Source organism: Entelurus aequoreus, linkage group LG03, assembly GCF_033978785.1.
Source record: "Entelurus aequoreus isolate RoL-2023_Sb linkage group LG03, RoL_Eaeq_v1.1, whole genome shotgun sequence".
NCBI lineage: Eukaryota > Metazoa > Chordata > Actinopteri > Syngnathiformes > Syngnathidae > Entelurus > Entelurus aequoreus.
The window spans coordinates 83,881,289-83,900,125 of record NC_084733.1 but is presented as its reverse complement, the minus strand read 5'-3'; the positions used below and the strand labels follow the sequence as shown (position 1 = coordinate 83,900,125).

General features: G+C 43.5%; 1 protein-coding gene across 2 annotated transcripts; it reads right to left on the bottom strand.

Moving 5' to 3' along the window:
- Nucleotides 1-330: 330 nt before the first annotated feature.
- LOC133645827 (high choriolytic enzyme 1-like) lies at nucleotides 331-17,427 on the bottom strand. 2 transcript variants are annotated; one of them, XM_062040721.1, is made up of 8 exons: nucleotides 17,359-17,427; nucleotides 11,376-11,421; nucleotides 11,135-11,290; nucleotides 9,876-9,993; nucleotides 8,227-8,405; nucleotides 1,133-1,214; nucleotides 704-830; nucleotides 331-575 (listed from the first exon to the last, which is right to left on the bottom strand). In XM_062040721.1, the coding sequence occupies exons 1-7, from the start codon at nucleotides 17,425-17,427 to the stop codon at nucleotides 704-706; spliced, it is 777 nt and encodes a 258-aa protein (XP_061896705.1). In that variant the 3' UTR covers nucleotides 331-575. The 2 variants fall into 2 exon arrangements, with proteins under 2 accessions (XP_061896705.1, XP_061896706.1); XM_062040722.1 differs by having other exon boundaries at nucleotides 560-578; nucleotides 699-830.
- Nucleotides 17,428-18,837: the final 1,410 nt, after the last annotated feature.

The window sequence follows — 18,837 nt, the reverse complement described above, 5'->3', positions numbered from 1 at the left end:
TTTAAAATTACGTTTGACAATTGATTTAAAAAAATATTTATATTTTTCAAAAGGAATCTATGTTTTAAAAATTTGGAAAATCGACTGTTGGCCCTGCGATGAGCTGGCGACTTGTCCAGGGTGTACCCCGCCTTCCGCCCGATTGTAGCTGAGATAGGCTCCAGCACCCCCCGCCACTCCAAAAGGGATAAGCGTTAGAAAATGGATGGATGGATGGATTTAAAAAATATATTTTTTTAATTTTATTTTTTTATTTCTTTCAATAAGAATCAATTTTTTAAAATATTTTTATTTTTATTTTTTCAATAACAATCCATTTTTTAAAATATGTTTGAAACTCAATAAAAAAAATGTTTGTATTTTCAATAAGAAACCATGTTTAAAAATGTTTGAAAATCGATTTAGAATTTTTTGTATTTTTTTTAAATTTATTTCAATAACAATCCATTTTTAAAAATATGTTCTGAAATGGATTAAAACATTTTGATTTTTTTTTTTTTCTCGATAAGAATCCTTTTGTCTGCAAGTGACAAATCCAGCGACTTTTTCTGGTGCCCTGGTTGTGATGTCGCCACCTGCTGGCAGACAGAAAGATGACATGAAAATATTGTAATACAGATAAAAACTTTTTTCTTGATGACATTTTGATGCTTTAAAACGTGAGTGAGAGGATAAAAATAAGGTGTTTGGTGTCGTACTGAACTCAGCACTTGTACAACGTGTTCACCCTGCGGACATCGTTGCTGCTCATCTGGGTGGCGTCGCCGAAGTTGACGTTGGCGTTGGGGATGGGCATCATGGTGGGCTTGTTGTTGCCAGAGAAGGCGTACCTGTGGCGTCACACACACACACACACACACACACACACACACACACACACACACACACACACACGCACACACACACACACACACACACACACACACACACATGCACTTGATGTGAGGTCAGAGGTCACCAGACTCCTCCAAGCGTGTCTTCATGCTCTAAATGTGTGCAAACTATCGTCCAATCAGAAGCAAGATGAAGGGACAACCGTCCTTCATTGGTGGAGAGCCATGTCCCAATACTTTTGTCAGTTGATAGAAAATGATTTTTTTTTTTTAAATAACAAAATGAAAGCAAGACAAACCTGTGGTACTGCATGACAGACTTGTAGTCGTAAGGCGTGTTCATGTTCAGTGTGTTCATCTTGTCGAAGGCGTACTCCCAACCTGAGGGAAACAATATACTATATACTGTATGTACGGTATACACAGAATATACTGTATGCACTGTATTTACTGTAGTATACTCTTTACTGTTGTATACATTATGTACTGTGGTATACTCTATACCCTGTTGTTTACACTGTATATACTATAAGATACTCTGCATTGTATCGACTGTAGTATACTCTATACACTGTTGTATACACTATGTACTGTGGTATACTCCATACACAGTATATACTGTAGTATACTCTGCATTGTATCGACTGTAGTATACTCTACACTGTTGTATACACTACGTACTGTGGTATACTCCAAACACTGTATATACTGTAGTATACTCTGCACCGTATCTATTGTAGTATACTCTATACACTGTCGTATACACTGTGTACTGTGCTATACTCCATACACTGTATATACTGTAGTGTACTTTGCACTGTATCTACTGTAGTATACTCTGCACTGTATCTATTGTAGTGTACTCTCATCATCATCGGCAGCTCAGTCTCGAGAGACCATACTGATGCGCGTCTGGAGTCTTGTCATGTTGTTTGGCATCGTCTGCTATGGCTGCGCAGTCCGATCTGTGAGTGACAGTCTTTATTGCAGTTTGTGCAAATGAATAAGGTGGCCTGGGTTTGAGGGGTTGCTGCAGTGCACTTCCTGCGTCTCCTCTTCTCTGCTGCAAGCCGATCTCTTGCCACCTCAGCTTCTGCACTGCCCTTGTGGACAGTCTGACGCCAAGCATTTCTGTCCATGGCCTGTACCTCCCAGCTGTCAGGAGAGATGTTGCATGCTTTCATGTCTCTTTTGCAGACGTCCTTGAAGCGTAGTAGGGGGCGACCAGCTCGTCTGGTGCCAATGGTCAGTTGTCCATACATGATGTCCTTAGGTAGTCTTCCATCCTCCATCCGTCGGACATGGCCGAGCCAGCGGAGACGGCGTTGACTCAGCAGGGAGTACATGCTGGGGATCTTGGCGCGCTGCAGGATGTTGGTGTATGGGATGTGGTCCTGCCAGCTGATGTTGAGGATGCGCCTGAGGCACCGCATGTGGAAGGTGTTGAGCCGACGTTCTTGCTTCATATAGGTGGTCCAGGATTCACTTCCATAGAGAAGGGTGCTGAGAACGCAGGCCTGATATACACGGATCTTGGTGTGTTCTGACAGCGCTCCGTTCTCCCACACTCTCTTGGTCAGTCTAGCCATGATGGTATTTGCCTTTCCGAGACGCCTGTCCAGTTCGATGTCCAGTGAGAGGTTGTTGCTGATTGTTGATCCCAAGTAGGTGAACTCGTCCACAGTGTCCAGTCTGATGTTATCAACTGTGATGGAGGGGGCAGTACTGATGTCTTGTGCACTGATGTTGGTCTTCTTCAGGCTTATTGTGAGCCCAAACTGCTTACAAGCATCGGCAAAGCGGTCAGCCAAACTCTGAAGGGCATCCTCTGTGTGAGTCATGAGGGCTGCATCATCAGCAAACAACATCTCCCTGATGAGAACTGTCCTGACCTTGGTCTTAGAACGCAGTCGCGCCAGGTTAAACAATCTCCCATCAGACCGGGTGTGCAGGTATACACCATCAGTGGAGGAGTCGAAGGCGTAAGACAGGAGCAGGGAAAAGAAAATCCCGAAAAGGGTTGGTGCAAGTACACAGCCCTGCTTGACACCACTGTTGATACAGAATGGTTCTGAGGATGATCCGTCATACAGGACTGTGCCCTTCATGTTGACATGGAAGGAGGTCACCATGCTGCCGAGCTTTGGGGGGCAGCCAATCTTCTCAAGGAGCTGGAATAGGCCTTCCCTGCTGACCAGATCGAAGGCCTTGGTGAGGTCTATGAACATCATGTAGAGTGGCTGGCCTTGCTCTCTACTCTTTTCCTGGAGCTGTCGAAGGGAAAAGATCATGTCAGTTGTCGACCTGCCTGCTCTGAAGCCACATTGGGATTCTGGATAGACACGATCCGCGAGTCTCTGCAGCCTGTTGAGGAGGATGCGTGCATACACTTTGCCGACAATGCTGAGAAGGGAGATCCCTCTGTAGTTGTTGCAGTCACTGCGGTCACCTTTGTTTTTATACAGTGTCACAATGGTGGCGTCACGCATGTCTTGTGGGACTGCACCCTCCTCCCAGCACATGCAGAGCAACTCATACAGAGGCTGAAGCAGGGCAGGTTTCCCGTGCTTGATGGCTTCAGGTGGGATGTTATCGCTACCTGGTGCTTTGTCGTTTGGGAGGGCATCAATGGCTTTGCTGAGCTCTTCCATAGTGGGCACTTCATCTAGCTCCTCCATGATGGGCAGATCCTTCGTACCACTAAGGGCAGCATTGGAAACTGATGTTTCACGGGAGTACAGTTCTGAGTAGTGTTCCACCCATCTGGTCATCTGTTCCTCCCGGTTAGTGATCTTCTCCCCTGACAGAGATTTCAGGGGGGCAATTCCTTTTACTGCAGGGCCAAGGGCCTTTTTGATGCCGTTGTACATGCCGCGTGTGTTTCCGGACTCGGCACAGCTCTGTATTTCCTTACACAGTTGTTGCCAATATTCATTGGCACACTGTCTAGCAACACGCTGGGTGGTGTTCCGAGCCCTTCTGAGTGCTGTGAGTGTCTGTTCATTTGGGCATTCCTTGTGTGCTAAGAAGGCTGCACGTTTAGCCTCTATTTCTGGTTTCATCCTTGGAAGGTGGGCTTTGAACCAATCCTGGCAGGGATGTTCTTTCTTGCCAAACGAGGACATGGCCGTGTTGTAAATTTTGTCCCTCATGGCATTCCACTTTCCTGTGGCGTCATGATCTGGCAGGTCCTGTAGGGCTTCATCCAGGTTGGTTACATATGCGTCCACCTTAAGGGGATCTGACATGTGTACTGTGTTGATCCGGGGGCGGCCTTTTGGTTTGGAGTGATGTAGCTTGCGTGGCTGGAGACGCACTTTGCTGCACACAAGGGCATGGTCAGTGTCACAGTCTGCACTATGGTAGCTTCTGGTGATGAGGACATTGTTTAAGGCAGAGCGCCTGGTGATGGCAAGGTCGAGTTGGTGCCAGCGTTGGGACCGCGGATGCCTCCACGACACTCTGTGTGATGGTTTACACTCGAAGAAGGTGTTTGTAATGCAGAGGTCATGGTAGGAGCACAGTTCCAGCAGCCTTTGACCATTCTCATTTACCTTCCCTGTGCCATGACGTCCAAGGCAGGAGGGCCATGACTTGTGATCTGCACCTACTCTGGCATTGAAGTCGCCAAGGAGGAATAAGGGCTCATCTTTTGGGAGGCCCTTTATCAGTTCATCAAGCTGCCCATAGAACTGGTCTTTTGTGTCTTCCGATGAGGTGAGAGTGGGAGCGTACACACTGAGGATGTTGACATGACCAGCAGCAGTGGCGAGGCGGATGGACAAAAGGCGCTCGGTGCCACCTGAGGGAGGCTCCACTGCAGCCAGGAGGGTGTTTTTGATGGCAAAGCCAACACCATGCTGGCGGGGCTCTTCGGGTTCTCTGCCCTTCCAGAAGAAGGTGTAGTTCTCCTCTCTGAGGGAGCCGCTGGAAGGGAGCCGGGTTTCTTGGAGGGCAGCTATGCTGACGTTGAGTCTGGTGAGCTCTCTGTCAATGATGGCTGTCTTTCTGGTGTCTTCCACCACTCTGAGGTCATCTGAGATGCCTGTGCGCATAGTGCGCACGTTCCAGCTACCAAATAGAAGAGCTGGAGTCTTCTTTTTAATTTTCTTATTGTTTGGTGCAAAGATTTACCGTCTGCTCATCGTGCCTTTACAGTACACTAAGCTCCAGGCACCCACTGAAGCAGGCAAACGTTGGCGGGCCGACACCCTACTGACCGGGGGCTGCCCGGTTTGAGGCGGGCAGTAGTCGTCCACTGGGACACTATGATCCCTCCCACCGTCGAAGCTGACCCGTGGCGCCCCATACTTACGCCAATCAGATGGGACTTATAACCCGTAAACTGCCAGCTTCCGTGTTGTGTCCTCACTCTTGCGAGCGAGGCTGGAGTGACCTCTCCAGTTTTTGTGACCTCCATGGCGCAAGCCTGGGCATAAGGTATGGGGACTTTGGGTTGCCCAGTCGTCAGAATCCCCCTCTTGGCTTGGCTGACGGGATCCAAAGGAATGCGGAGCATGACGTTTGGCACCAGCTTTGCTGCAGGAGTTGCCGGAAGGGTGTTGTCTTGCGAGCACCTATCCGCCTTCGGGGCTCCACTCCGGATTTGTAAGGTTTACTCCTTTACACTTGGCCGTTGAGTCCTATGTGGTCTTCCTCCGCCCTAGCCGTTGGCTGATTGGTGCAGCTCCTCCGCCTAGTGGTGCAGTGTACACACCACCCCCTCACGTGGTTTGGTCTGCCAGCTGAGGCAGTGTACCGGGGTGTGGCGCTTGGAGCCAGCACGTGAGAGATTTAGGGGATGGATGAGAACCGGTGAAGCGTGGCCTCCCTACGAGTAGGGAGCAGCTGCCAATCAACAAGGGTGCTATCTCTACCCACCCCCCTACACCCCCTACAGTGTACTCTATACACTGCAATATATACTATGTACTGTGGTATACTCCAAACACTGTATATACTGTATTATACTCTGCACCCCTCCACTCCACTCCACTCTTTTCCGGGCAAGAACCATAAACTCGGACTCTCATCCCAGTCGCTTCACACCAATCCAGTGAGAGCTGAAGATCCTGGCCAGATGAAGCCAGCAGGACCACATTATCTGCAAAAAGCAGAGACCTGAATCCTGCAGCCAACAAACCAGATCCCCTTAACGCCCTGACTGCGCCTAGAAATTCTGTCCATAAAAGTTATGAACAGAACCGGTGACAAAGGGAAGCCCTGGTAGAGTCCAATCTACCCTGGAAATGGATCCGACTTACTGCCGGCAATTTGTACCGAGCTCTGACACCAATCATACAGGGAGCGGACCACCATACTCTCCGCAAGACCCCTTCGAGGGACAAGGTCGAATGCCTTCTCCAAGTCCACAAAGCACATGGGCAAACTCCCATGCACCCTCAATGATCCTGCTAAGAGTATAGAGCTGGTCCACGGTTCCAGGACCAGGACGAAAACCACAATGCTCTTCCTGAATCCGAGGTTCAACTATCTGGCCTAGCCTCCACTCCAATACACCTGAATAGACCTTACCAGGAAGGCTGAGGGGTGTGATCCCTCAATTGTTGAAACACACCCTCTGGTTCACCTTCTTAAAAAGAGGAACCACCACCCAGAGGCACCGCCCCTGATGTACAGCATCCAGAGCCTTAAGGAACTCTGGGCGGATGTCATCCAACCCCGAGGCTCTGCCACTGAGGAGCTTTTTAACTACCTCGGCAACCTCAGCCTCAGAAATAGGAGAGTCCACCACAGAATCTCCAGGCAATGCTTCGTCAAAGGAAGACGTGTAGATAGGATTGAGGAGGTCTTCTAAGTATTCCCTTCACCGGCGGTCCACAACATCCCGAGTCGAGGTCAGCAGCACGCCATCCTCACTGTACAAGGTGTAACAGTGCACTGCTTCCACCTCCTGAGGCGGTGGATGGTGACATGTTCAAAGTTCCTCCGAAAGTACGAATTGAAACTCTCTGGCGGGAGACTCTGCTAGACGTTCCTAGCAGACCCTCACAATGTGTTTGGGCCTGCCAGGTCTGACTGGTACACTCCCCCACCATCGGAGCAAACTCACCACCAGGTAGTAATCAGTGGAAAGCCCCGCCCCTCTCTTCACATAAGTGTCTAAAACATGAGGCCGCAAATTCGATGACACAACCACAAAGTCAATCATCAAACTACGGCCTAAAGTTAAAGTTACACACACACTAGGTGTGGTGAAATTACCTTCTGCATTTTGTTCCACCCCCTGGGAGGTGGGGGAAGCAGTGAGCAAGCAGCGGTGGCCACACTCTGGAATCATTTTGGTGATTTAACCCCCAATTCCAACCCTTGATGCTGAGTGCCAAGCAGGGAGGTAATAGGTCCCATTTGTATAGTCTTTGGTATGACTCGGCCGGGGTTTGAACTAACGACCTACAAATCTCAGGGCGGACACTCTAACCACAAGGCCACTGAGCAGGTTTGTCTTAGGTGCCAAGTGCACGTATGGACATGCTTATGTTTGAACATGGTGTTCTGTATTGCTAATCTGTGATGAAGTCAAATAACCAAACCCCACTCAGGTTTAGATCCGGGCGACCATTTCTCCCAATCATGCCTCTCCAGGTTTCACTGTCGTTGCCAATGTGAGCATTGAAGTCCCTCAGTAGAACAAGGGAATCATCTGGGGGGAGCACTCTCCAGTACTCCGTCTAGTGAATCCAAAAAGGGCGGGTACTTTGAACTGCTGTTTGGTGCATAAGCATAAACAACAGTCAGGACCCCCCCCCCCCCCCCGAGGGATGCTACCCTTTCGTCTACTCCAACATAAGTACTGTAAGTCGAGCAACGCAAGAGTGGAAGAGAGTCCAGCCCCTCTGGAGAGGACCGGTTCCAGAGCCCTTGCTGTGCGTCGAAGGGAGTCCGACTAGATCCAGCCAGAACTTCTCCACCTCGCGCACCAGCTCAGGCTCCTTCCCCCCAGCGAGGTCCACGTCTAAAGAGCTAGCTTCCTTCCATAGCCGAGGATCGGACAGCCAAGGGACCCGTCTTTTCTTTCAGTTTAAGAGGTCTTTAGGCCATCTCCATGCTTGATCGCTGCGTGTATACGTCATACAGTACGTGAGCCACCAAAAGGAGCTTTGTAACCTATCTTCAAAAGGTTTTATTCAAATTATTTGACCTAATAATACATTTTTAATCGAAAACAGATTCTGTATCGAATCATCACCTCAAGAATTGAAATCAGTTGGAATCAAAAGGTGCACTAAGATTCCCAGCTGTATAGATCAAGATATAAAATGTATGCTGAACTATCTGAACTAAACATCTTAGTCCTGTTATAGCTAATGAAGCTAATTCTTGTAACATCTAATAACATAGCAATAATTCACTGGTGTGTTCGTGCGCTGACCAGACTGGATGTTCTCCCACAGGATCCGGATGTGTCGGTCCCTGTCGGAGCGACACTGCTCGTGGTTGAAGCCCAGAGCGTGTAGCAGCTCGTGCTGGACGGTGCTGTGGTACAAGCAGCCCTGGCGGTCCAGAGACAAGGTCTGGCTGTTGCCTCGGCGACCCACGTAGGAGTAACAGCTGGGGACAGGCAACGGCACGTTTGACTAGTCTAGTAAATACTGTAAGTACTGTGGGTAGGGAGGTAGATACTAGGTAGGGAAGTAGATAGTAGGTTGGGGGAAAGGTAGGAACTAGGTAGGACAGTCGTTAGGTAAGGAAGGTTCTAGATAGGTACGAAGTAACTTGGTAGGGAAGTATGTAGTACCTAATTCCTTACCTAAGTAGGTAGGGAAGTAGATAGTAGGTTGGGGGAAAGGTAGGAACTAGGTAGGACAGTAGTTAAGTAAGGATGTAGGTTCTAGATAGGTAGGTAGGTACTTGGTAGGGAAGTATGTAGTACCTAACTCCTTACCTATGTAGGTAGGGAAGTAGATAGTAGGTTGGGGGAAAGGTGGGAACTAGATAGGACAGTCGTTAGGTAAGGATGTAGGTTCTAGATAGGTAGGTAGGTACTCGGTAGGGAAAGTAGGTAGTACCTAACTCCTTACCTAAGTAGGTAGGGAAGTAGATAGTAGGTTGGGGGAAAGGTAGGAACTAGATAGGACAGTCGTTAGGTAAGGATGTAGGTTCTAGATAGGTAGGTAGGTACTCGGTAGGGAAAGTAGGTAGTACCTAACTCCTTACCTAAGTAGGTAGGGAAGTAGATAGTAGGTTGGGGGAAAGGTAGGAACTAGGTAGGACAGTAGTTAGGTAAGGATGTAGGTTTTAGATTGGTAAGTAGGTACAGTATGTAGTATCTAACTCCTTACCTAAGTAGGTAGGGAAGTAGATAGTAGCTTGGGGGAAAAGTAGGAACTACGTAGGACAGTCGTTAGGTAAGGATGTAGGTTCTAGTTAGGTAGGTCGGTACTCGGTAGGGAAGTTTGTAGTACCTAACTCCTTACCTAAGTAGGTAGGGAAGTAGATAGTAGGTTGGGGGAAAGGTAGGAACTAGGTAGGACAGTCGTTAGGTAAGGCAAGTTCTAGATAGGTAAGTAGGTACTTGGTAGGAAAGTAGGTAGTACCTAACTCCTTACCTAAGTAGGTAGGGAAGTAGATAGTAGGTTGGGGGAAAGGTAGGAACTAGGCAGGACACTAGTTAGGTAAAGATGTAGGTTCTAGATAGGTAGGTAGGTACTAGGTAAGGAAGTAGGTTGTACATAACTCCTTACCTAAGTAGGTAGGGAAGTAGATAGGGAGGTAGGTAAGGAGATGGATAGGAAGGTAAGTAGGTACAAGGTAGGAAAGTAGATATGTAGCTATTTATGGGTTTTTACTGAAAATTAAATGCACTAATAAAGTTCCATTCCACGTAGGTAAAAAGGCAGAACTAGGTAGGTAAATAAGGAGGTAGGTAGGTACTAGGTAGGGAAGTATATAGATATGTAGGTACTAGGTAGGGAAGTATATAGATATGTAGGTACTAGGTACGGAAGTATATAGATAGATAGGGAAGTAGGTATGTAGGTACTTGGTTGATAGGTACTAAGTAGGTAGGGAGGTGGGTACCCGTTGTTGGACTGGATGGTCAGGTAGTCTCTCTGGTTGGTGCGCGGCACGAAGCGGATGCAGGAGACCGAGTCGAAGGACGTCAGGCCACGCAAGATGATGGAGCGCTCACGAGATGCTGAGGAGGAAAGTTCATAGGTCACCGACCATGCCAGAGTAATCTCATTACTACAGTTGAAGTGTTTACGGTGTGTACTCTACCAATTTGTAATGTATTATTACAATAGCACTCACAGCACTGTAATGTCATCACAAACTGGTAGAGTACTCTGTAACGCCATCACAAACTGGTAGAGTACTCTGTAACGCCATCGCAAACTGGTAGAACACTCACAGTAACGTCTTTACAATCTGGTAGAGCACTCAGACAATTGTGGTTCAAAGATGGTATTCCTTAAGTTGGAAGAGTTCTTCAAGACCAATAAGAGTACAAATAACTACAATATGGTAGAATACTGATAGTACTACAACATGGTACTCACACAATACTCTTTACTAACAGACAGTACACGGTGATGTATTTACAAAGAAAAATAGATTTGCAGTAATATGTACAAAGTAGTGCAGGACTTGGAGTAATGTGGAGTCTCAGTAAACAACTTAACAAACTGGTAGAGTACAGGCAGTAATTTAAATACAAAGTGGCAGAGTATTATCAGTAATAAAAAATACAAAGTGGTAGTAATGTAAATATAAAGTGGTAGAGTATTATCAGAAATAAAAATACAAAGTGGAAGTAATGTAAATACGAAGTGGTAGAGCATTATCAGTAATGTAAATACAAAGTGGTAGAGTATTATCAGTAAAGTAAATACAAAGTGGTAGAGTATTATCAGTCATGTAAATACAAAGTGGTAGAGTAACATCAGTAATGTAAATACAAAGTGGTAGAGCATATCAGTAATGTAAATACAAAATGGTAGAGTATATCAGTAATGTAAATACAAAGTGGTAGAGTATATCAGTAATGTAAATACAAAGTGGTAGAGTACTCTAAGTAATGTAAATACAAAGTGGTAGAGTATATCAGTAATGTAAATATAAAGTGGTAGAGTATACCAGTAATGTAGATACAAAGTGGTAGAGTATATCAGTAATGTAAATATAAAGTGGTAGAGTATATCAGTAATGTAAATACAAAGTGGTAGAGTATATCAGTAATGTAAATATAAGTGGTAGAGTATATCAGTAATGTAAATACAAAGTGGTAGAGTATATCAGTAATGTAAATATAAGTGGTAGAGTAGCATGGTGCTCACAATAATGCGAGGCGATGACATAAGGCACGAAGACTTTCCCGGAGAGTGAATCTTTGGGCCACATGCATCCTCTAGAAGTGCACGGGTCAGCATTCTTCTCCTGGTTTGGCTCGTACGCGATGTCGTCCACCACCAGAGGTTCATCTACCGAGTGAACTGCCAACAACATCAACTTCACTTGTCACCAGTAGGCGGAGCCAGGGAGCATGAACATGTTTCTTACTGTTGCTTTAATTCTTACCCACATCTTTGTTGGCGCGCCACAGAAGCTCAGACACTGACAGATCCTGGATCAGTAAATGTAGCGTTAACATCTCTGCTGGGTTTCAGCTACAATGTAAACAAGGACTGACAGATCCTGGATCAGTAAATGTAGCGTTAGCATCTCTGCTGTGTTTCAGCTACAATGTAAACAAGGACTGACAGATCCTGGATCAGTAAATGTAGCATTAGCATCTCTGCTGTGTTTCAGCTACAATGTAAACAAGTACTGACAGATCCTGGATCAGTAAATGTAGCGTTAGCATCTCTGCTGTGTTTCAGCTACAATGTAAACAAGTACTGACAGATCCTGGATCAGTAAATGTAGCGTTAGCATCTCTGCTGTGTTTCAGCTACAATGTAAACAAGGACTGACAGATCCTGGATCAGTAAATGTAGCGTTAGCATCTCTGCTGTGTTTCAGCTACAATGTAAACAAGGACTGACAGATCCTGGATCAGTAAATGTAGTGTTTGAATCTTTGCTGTTTTTCAGCTACAATGTAAACAAGGACTGACAGATCCTGGATCAGTAAATGTAGCGTTAGAATCTCTGCTGTTTTTCAGCTACAATGTAAACAAGGACTGACAGATCCTGGATCAGTAAATGTAACGTAAGCATCTTTGCTGTGTTTCAGCTACAATGTAAACAAGGACTGACAGATCCTGGATCAGTAAATGTAGCGTTAACATCTCTGTTGTGTTTCAGCTACAATGTAAACAAGAACTGGCAGATCCTGGATCAGTAAATGTGGCGTTAGCATCTCTGTTGTGTTTCAGCTACAATGTAAACAAGGACTGACAGATCCTGGATCAGTAAATGTAGCGTTAGCATCTTTGCTGTGTTTCAGCTACAATGTAAACAAGGACTGACAGATCCTGGATCAGTAAATGTAGCGTTAGCATCTTTGCTGTGTTTCAGCTACAATGTAAACAAGTACTGACAGATCCTGGATCAGTAAATGAAGCGTTAGAATCTCTGCTGTTTTTCAGCTACAATGTAAACAAGTACTGACAGATCCTGGATCAGTAAATGTAGAGTTCGAATCTTTGCTGTGTTTCAGCTACAATGTTAACAAAGACTGACAGATCCTGGATCAGTAGATGTAGTGTTAGCATCTATGCTGTGTTTCAGCTACAATGTAAACAAGGACTGACAGATCCTGGATCAGTAAATGAAGCGTTAGAATCTCTGCTGTTTTTCAGCTACAATGTAAACAAGGACTGACAGATCCTGGATCAGTAAATGTAGTGTTTGAATCTCTGCTGTGTTTCAGCTACAATGTAAACAAGGACTGACAGATCCTGGATCAGTAAATATAGCGTTGGAATCTCTGTTGTGTTTCAGCTACAATGTAAACAAGGACTGACAGATCCTGGATCAGTAAATGTAGCGTTAGCATCTTTGCTGTGTTTCAGCTACAATGTAAACAAGGACTGACAGATCCTGGATCAGTAAATGTAGCGTTAGCATCTTTGCTGTGTTTCAGCTACAATGTAAACAAGTACTGACAGATCCTGGATCAGTAAATGAAGCGCTAGAATCTCTGCTGTTTTTCAGCTACAATGTAAACAAGTACTGACAGATCCTGGATCAGTAAATGTAGAGTTCGAATCTTTGCTGTGTTTCAGCTACAATGTTAACAAAGACTGACAGATCCTGGATCAGTAGATGTAGTGTTAGCATCTATGCTGTGTTTCAGCTACAATGTAAACAAGGACTGACAGATCCTGGATCAGTAAATGAAGCGTTAGAATCTCTGCTGTTTTTCAGCTACAATGTAAACAAGGACTGACAGATCCTGGATCAGTAAATGTAGTGTTTGAATCTCTGCTGTGTTTCAGCTACAATGTAAACAAGGACTGACAGATCCTGGATCAGTAAATATAGCGTTGGAATCTCCGCTGTGTTTCAGCTACAATGTAAACAAGTACTGACAGATCCTGGATCAGTAAATGAAGCGTTAGAATCTCTGCTGTTTTTCAGCTACAATGTAAACAAGTACTGACAGATCCTGGATCAGTAAATGTAGAGTTCGAATCTTTGCTGTTTTTCAGCTACAATGTAAACAAGGACTGACAGATCATGGATCAGTAAATGTAGTGTTTGAATCTCTGCTGTGTTTCAGCTACAATGTAAACAAGGACTGACAGATCCTGGATCAGTAAATATAGCGTTGGAATGTCTGCTGTGTTTCAGCTACAATGTAAACAAGGACTGACAGATCCTGGATCAGTAAATGTGGGGTTAGCATCTCTGTTGTGTTTCAGCTACAATGTAAACAAGGACTGACAGATCCTGGATCAGTAAATGTGGCGTTAGCATCTCTGTTGTGTTTCAGCTACAATGTAAACAAGGACTGACAGATCCTGGATCAGTAAATGAAGCGTTAGAATCTCTGCTGTTTTTCAGCTACAATGTAAACAAGTACTGACAGATCCCGGATCAGTAAATGTAGAGTTCGAATCTTTGCTGTGTTTCAGCTACAATGTAAACAAGGACTGACAGATCCTGGATCAGTAAATGTAGTGTTTGAATCTTTGCTGTTTTTCAGCTACAATGTAAACAAGGACTGACAGATCCTGGATCAGTAAATGTAGCGTTAGAATCTCTGCTGTTTTTCAGCTACAATGTAAACAAGTACTGACAGATCCTGGATCAGTAAATGAAGCGTTAGAATCTCTGCTGTTTTTCAGCTACAATGTAAACAAGGACTGACAGATCCTGGATCAGTAAATGTAGCGTTAGCATCTCTGCTGTGTTTCAGCTACAATGTAAACAAGGACTGACAGATCCTGGATCAGTAGATGTAGTGTTAGCATCTCTGCTGTGTTTCAGCTACAATGTAAACAAGGACTGACAGATCCTGGATCAGTAAATGTAGCGTTAGAATCTCTGCTGTTTTTCAGCTACAATGTAAACAAGGACTGACAGATCCTGGATCAGTAAATGTAACGTAAGCATCTCTGTTGTGTTTCAGCTACAATGTAAACAAGGACTGACAGATCCTGGATCAGTAAATGTAGCGTTAACATCTCTGTTGTGTTTCAGCTACAATGTAAACAAGGACTGACAGATCCTGGATCAGTAAATGTAGCGTTAGAATCTCTGCTGTTTTTCAGCTACAATGTAAACAAGGACTGACAGATCCTGGATCAGTAAATGTAACGTAAGCATCTTTGCTGTGTTTCAGCTACAATGTAAACAAGGACTGACAGATCCTGGATCAGTAAATGTAGCGTTAACATCTCTGTTGTGTTTCAGCTACAATGTAAACAAGAACTGGCAGATCTTGGATCAGTAAATGTGGCGTTAGCATCTCTGTTGTGTTTCAGCTACAATGTAAACAAGGACTGACAGATCCTGGATCAGTAAATGTAGCGTTAGCATCTTTGCTGTGTTTCAGCTACAATGTAAACAAGGACTGACAGATCCTGGATCAGTAAATGTAGCGTTAGCATCTCTGCTGTGTTTCAGCTACAATGTAAACAAGGACTGACAGATCCTGGATCAGTAAATGTAGTGTTTGAATCTTTTCTGTTTTTCAGCTACAATGTAAACAAGGACTGACAGATCCTGGATCAGTAAATGTAGCGTTAGAATCTCTGCTGTTTTTCAGCTACAATGTAAACAAGGACTGACAGATCCTGGATCAGTAAATGTAACGTAAGCATCTCTGTTGTGTTTCAGCTACAATGTAAACAAGGACTGACAGATCCTGGATCAGTAAATGTAGCGTTAACATCTCTGTTGTGTTTCAGCTACAATGTAAACAAGGACTGACAGATCCTGGATCAGTAGATGTAGCGTTAGCATCTTTGCTGTGTTTCAGCTACAATGTAAACAAGGACTGACAGATCCTGGATCAGTAAATGTAGCGTTAGCATCTCTGTTGTGTTTCAGCTACAATGTAAACAAGGACTGACAGATCCTGGATCAGTAAATGTAGTGTTTGAATCTTTGCTGTTTTTCAGCTACAATGTAAACAAGGACTGACAGATCCTGGATCAGTAAATGTAGCGTTAGAATCTCTGCTGTTTTTCAGCTACAATGTAAACAAGGACTGACAGATCCTGGATCAGTAAATGTAACGTAAGCATCTTTGCTGTGTTTCAGCTACAATGTAAACAAGGACTGACAGATCCTGGATCAGTAAATGTAACGTAAGCATCTTTGCTGTGTTTCAGCTACAATGTAAACAAGGACTGACAGATCCTGGATCAGTAAATGTAGCGTTAACATCTCTGTTGTGTTTCAGCTACAATGTAAACAAGAACTGGCAGATCCTGGATCAGTAAATGTGGCGTTAGCATCTTTGCTGTGTTTCAGCTACAATGTAAACAAGGACTGACAGATCCTGGATCAGTAAATGTAGCGTTAGCATCTTTGCTGTGTTTCAGCTACAATGTAGACAAGTACTGACAGATCCTGGATCAGTAAATGAAGCGTTAGAATCTCTGCTGTTTTTCAGCTACAATGTAAACAAGTACTGACAGATCCTGGATCAGTAAATGTAGAGTTCGAATCTTTGCTGTGTTTCAGCTACAATGTTAACAAAGACTGACAGATCCTGGATCAGTAGATGTAGTGTTAGCATCTATGCTGTGTTTCAGCTACAATGTAAACAAGGACTGACAGATCCTGGATCAGTAAATGAAGCGTTAGAATCTCTGCTGTTTTTCAGCTACAATGTAAACAAGGACTGACAGATCCTGGATCAGTAAATGTAGTGTTTGAATCTCTGCTGTGTTTCAGCTACAATGTAAACAAGGACTGACAGATCCTGGATCAGTAAATATAGCGTTGGAATCTCTGCTGTGTTTCAGCTACAATGTAAACAAGTACTGACAGATCCTGGATCAGTAAATGAAGCGTTAGAATCTCTGCTGTTTTTCAGCTACAATGTAAACAAGTACTGACAGATCCTGGATCAGTAAATGTAGAGTTCGAATCTTTGCTGTGTTTCAGCTACAATGTTAACAAAGACTGACAGATCCTGGATCAGTAGATGTAGTGTTAGCATCTCTGCTGTGTTTCAGCTACAATGTAAACAAGTACTGACAGAGCCTGGATCAGTAAATGAAGCGTTAGAATCTCTGCTGTGTTTCAGCTACAATGTAAACAAGGACTGACAGATCCTGGATCAGTAAATGTAGTGTTAGCATCTCTGCTGTGTTTCAGCTACAATGTAAACAAAGACTGACAGATCCTGGATCAGTAGATGTAGCGTTAGCATCTTTGCTGTGTTTCAGCTACAATGTAAACAAGGACTGACAGATCCTGGATCAGTAGATGTAGCGTTAGCATCTTTGTTGTGTTTCAGCTACAATGTAAACAAGGACTGACAGATCCTGGATCAGTAAATGTAGTGTTAGCATCTCTGCTGTGTTTCAGCTACAACGTAAACAAGGACTGACGGATCCTGGATCAGTAAATGTAGTGTTTGAATCTTTGCTGTGTTTCAGCTACAATGTAAACAAGGACTGACAGATCCTGGATCAGTAAATGTAGCGTTAACATCTCTGCTGGGTTTCAGCTACAATGTAAACAAGGACTGACAGATCCTGGATCAGTAAATGTAGTGTTTGAATCTTTGCTGTTTTTCAGCTACAATGTAAACAAGGACTGCAGATCCTGGATCAGTAAATGTAGTGTTTGAATCTCTGCTGTGTTTCAGCTACAATGTAAACAAGGACTGACAGATCCTGGATCAGTAAATATAGCGTTGGAATCTCTGCTGTGTTTCAGCTACAATGTAAACAAGGACTGCAGATCCTGGATCAGTAAATATAGTGTTTGAATCTTTGCTGTTTTTCAGCTACAATGTAAACAAGGACTGACAGATCCTGGATCAGTAAATGTAGCGTTAACATCTCTGTTGTGTTTCAGCTACAATGTAAACAAGGACTGACAGATCCTGGATCAGTAAATGTAGCGTTAGCATCAATGCGACGTACACTGACCTCCTGCAGGGCAGAGCCGCCGCGCCAGGCCAGCAGCAGCGTGAGCAGCGAGAAGGCGATGAGCGTCATGGCGGCGAGGTGTAAGCGCCGCCGCACGCCGCCGTCTTTAAAGCCGCCATCACATGATCAACTTGGCCTTGAAAACACGCGCAACTTTCCCACGTGGAATATCTTTAGCTGGGGTGGGAAAATGTCCACATGCTAATCAGGCTACGTGATTCTTAGCTTTGCTGCAAAAGTGTCAGCGTTCAATTCCTCATCAGATTTGACCTCATGCTAAATGCCTGCTAGAATGATCAATTATAATAATAAATGTGATGAAGACATCCACCTGCCAGCTATTGATGTGGCTGTAGGCAACCTCCTGGTGGAGGAGTTTTACTCTAAAGATAACAGATACTAGTTTCTATTTACAGTACATTGTTGTCATTTTAATCACATTTACAGTCATTTGTTGTCATTTTAGTCAAATGTACAGTAATTTGTTGTCATTTTAATCACATGTACAGTAATTTTAGTCAAATTTACAGTAATTTGTTGTACTTTTAACCAAATGTACAGTAATTTGTTGTACATATAATTTTATTTACAGTCATTTGTTGTCATTTTAGTCAAATGTACAGTAATTTGTTGTCATTTTAATCACATGTACAGTAATTTTAGTCAAATTTACAGTAATTTGTTGTACTTTTAACCAAATGTACAGTAATTTGTTGTACATATAATTTTATTTACAGTCATTTGTTGTCATTTTAATCACATGTACAGTAATTTTAACCAAATGTAGAGTAATTTGTTGTACCTTTAGCCAAATTTACAGTAATTTGTTGTACATATAATCTTATTTACAGTAATTTGTTATCTTTTTAGTCAAATTTACAGTAATTCGTCATTTTAATCACATATACAGTAATTGTAGTCAAAGTTACAGTAATTTGTTGTACATATAATCTTATTTACAGTAATTTGTTGTACATATAATCACATGTACAGTAATTTTACTCAAATTTACAGTAATTGTCATTTTAATCCCATGTACAGTAATTTTAGTCAAATGTACAGTAATTTGTTGTACTTTTAACCAAATGTACAGTAATTTGTTGTACATATAATCTTATTTACAGTAATTTGTTGTAATTTTAGTCAAATGTACAGTAATTTGTTGTCATTTTAATCACACGTTCAGTAATTTATTCAAATTTACAGTAATTTGTCATTTTTAATCAGATATCAGTAATTTGTTGTACATATAATCTTATTTACAGTAGTTTGTTGTATTTTTTTAGATGGGTAGGTTAGAGAGTAGGTACTATCTACTACCCATCTAAACTCCCTACATAGTACCTACTTTCTTACCTACCCATCTAAACTCCCTACCTATTACCTACTTTCTTACCTACTCATCTTAACTCCCTACATAGTACCTACTTTCTTACCTACTCATCTTAACTCCCTACATAGTACCTACTTTCTTACCTA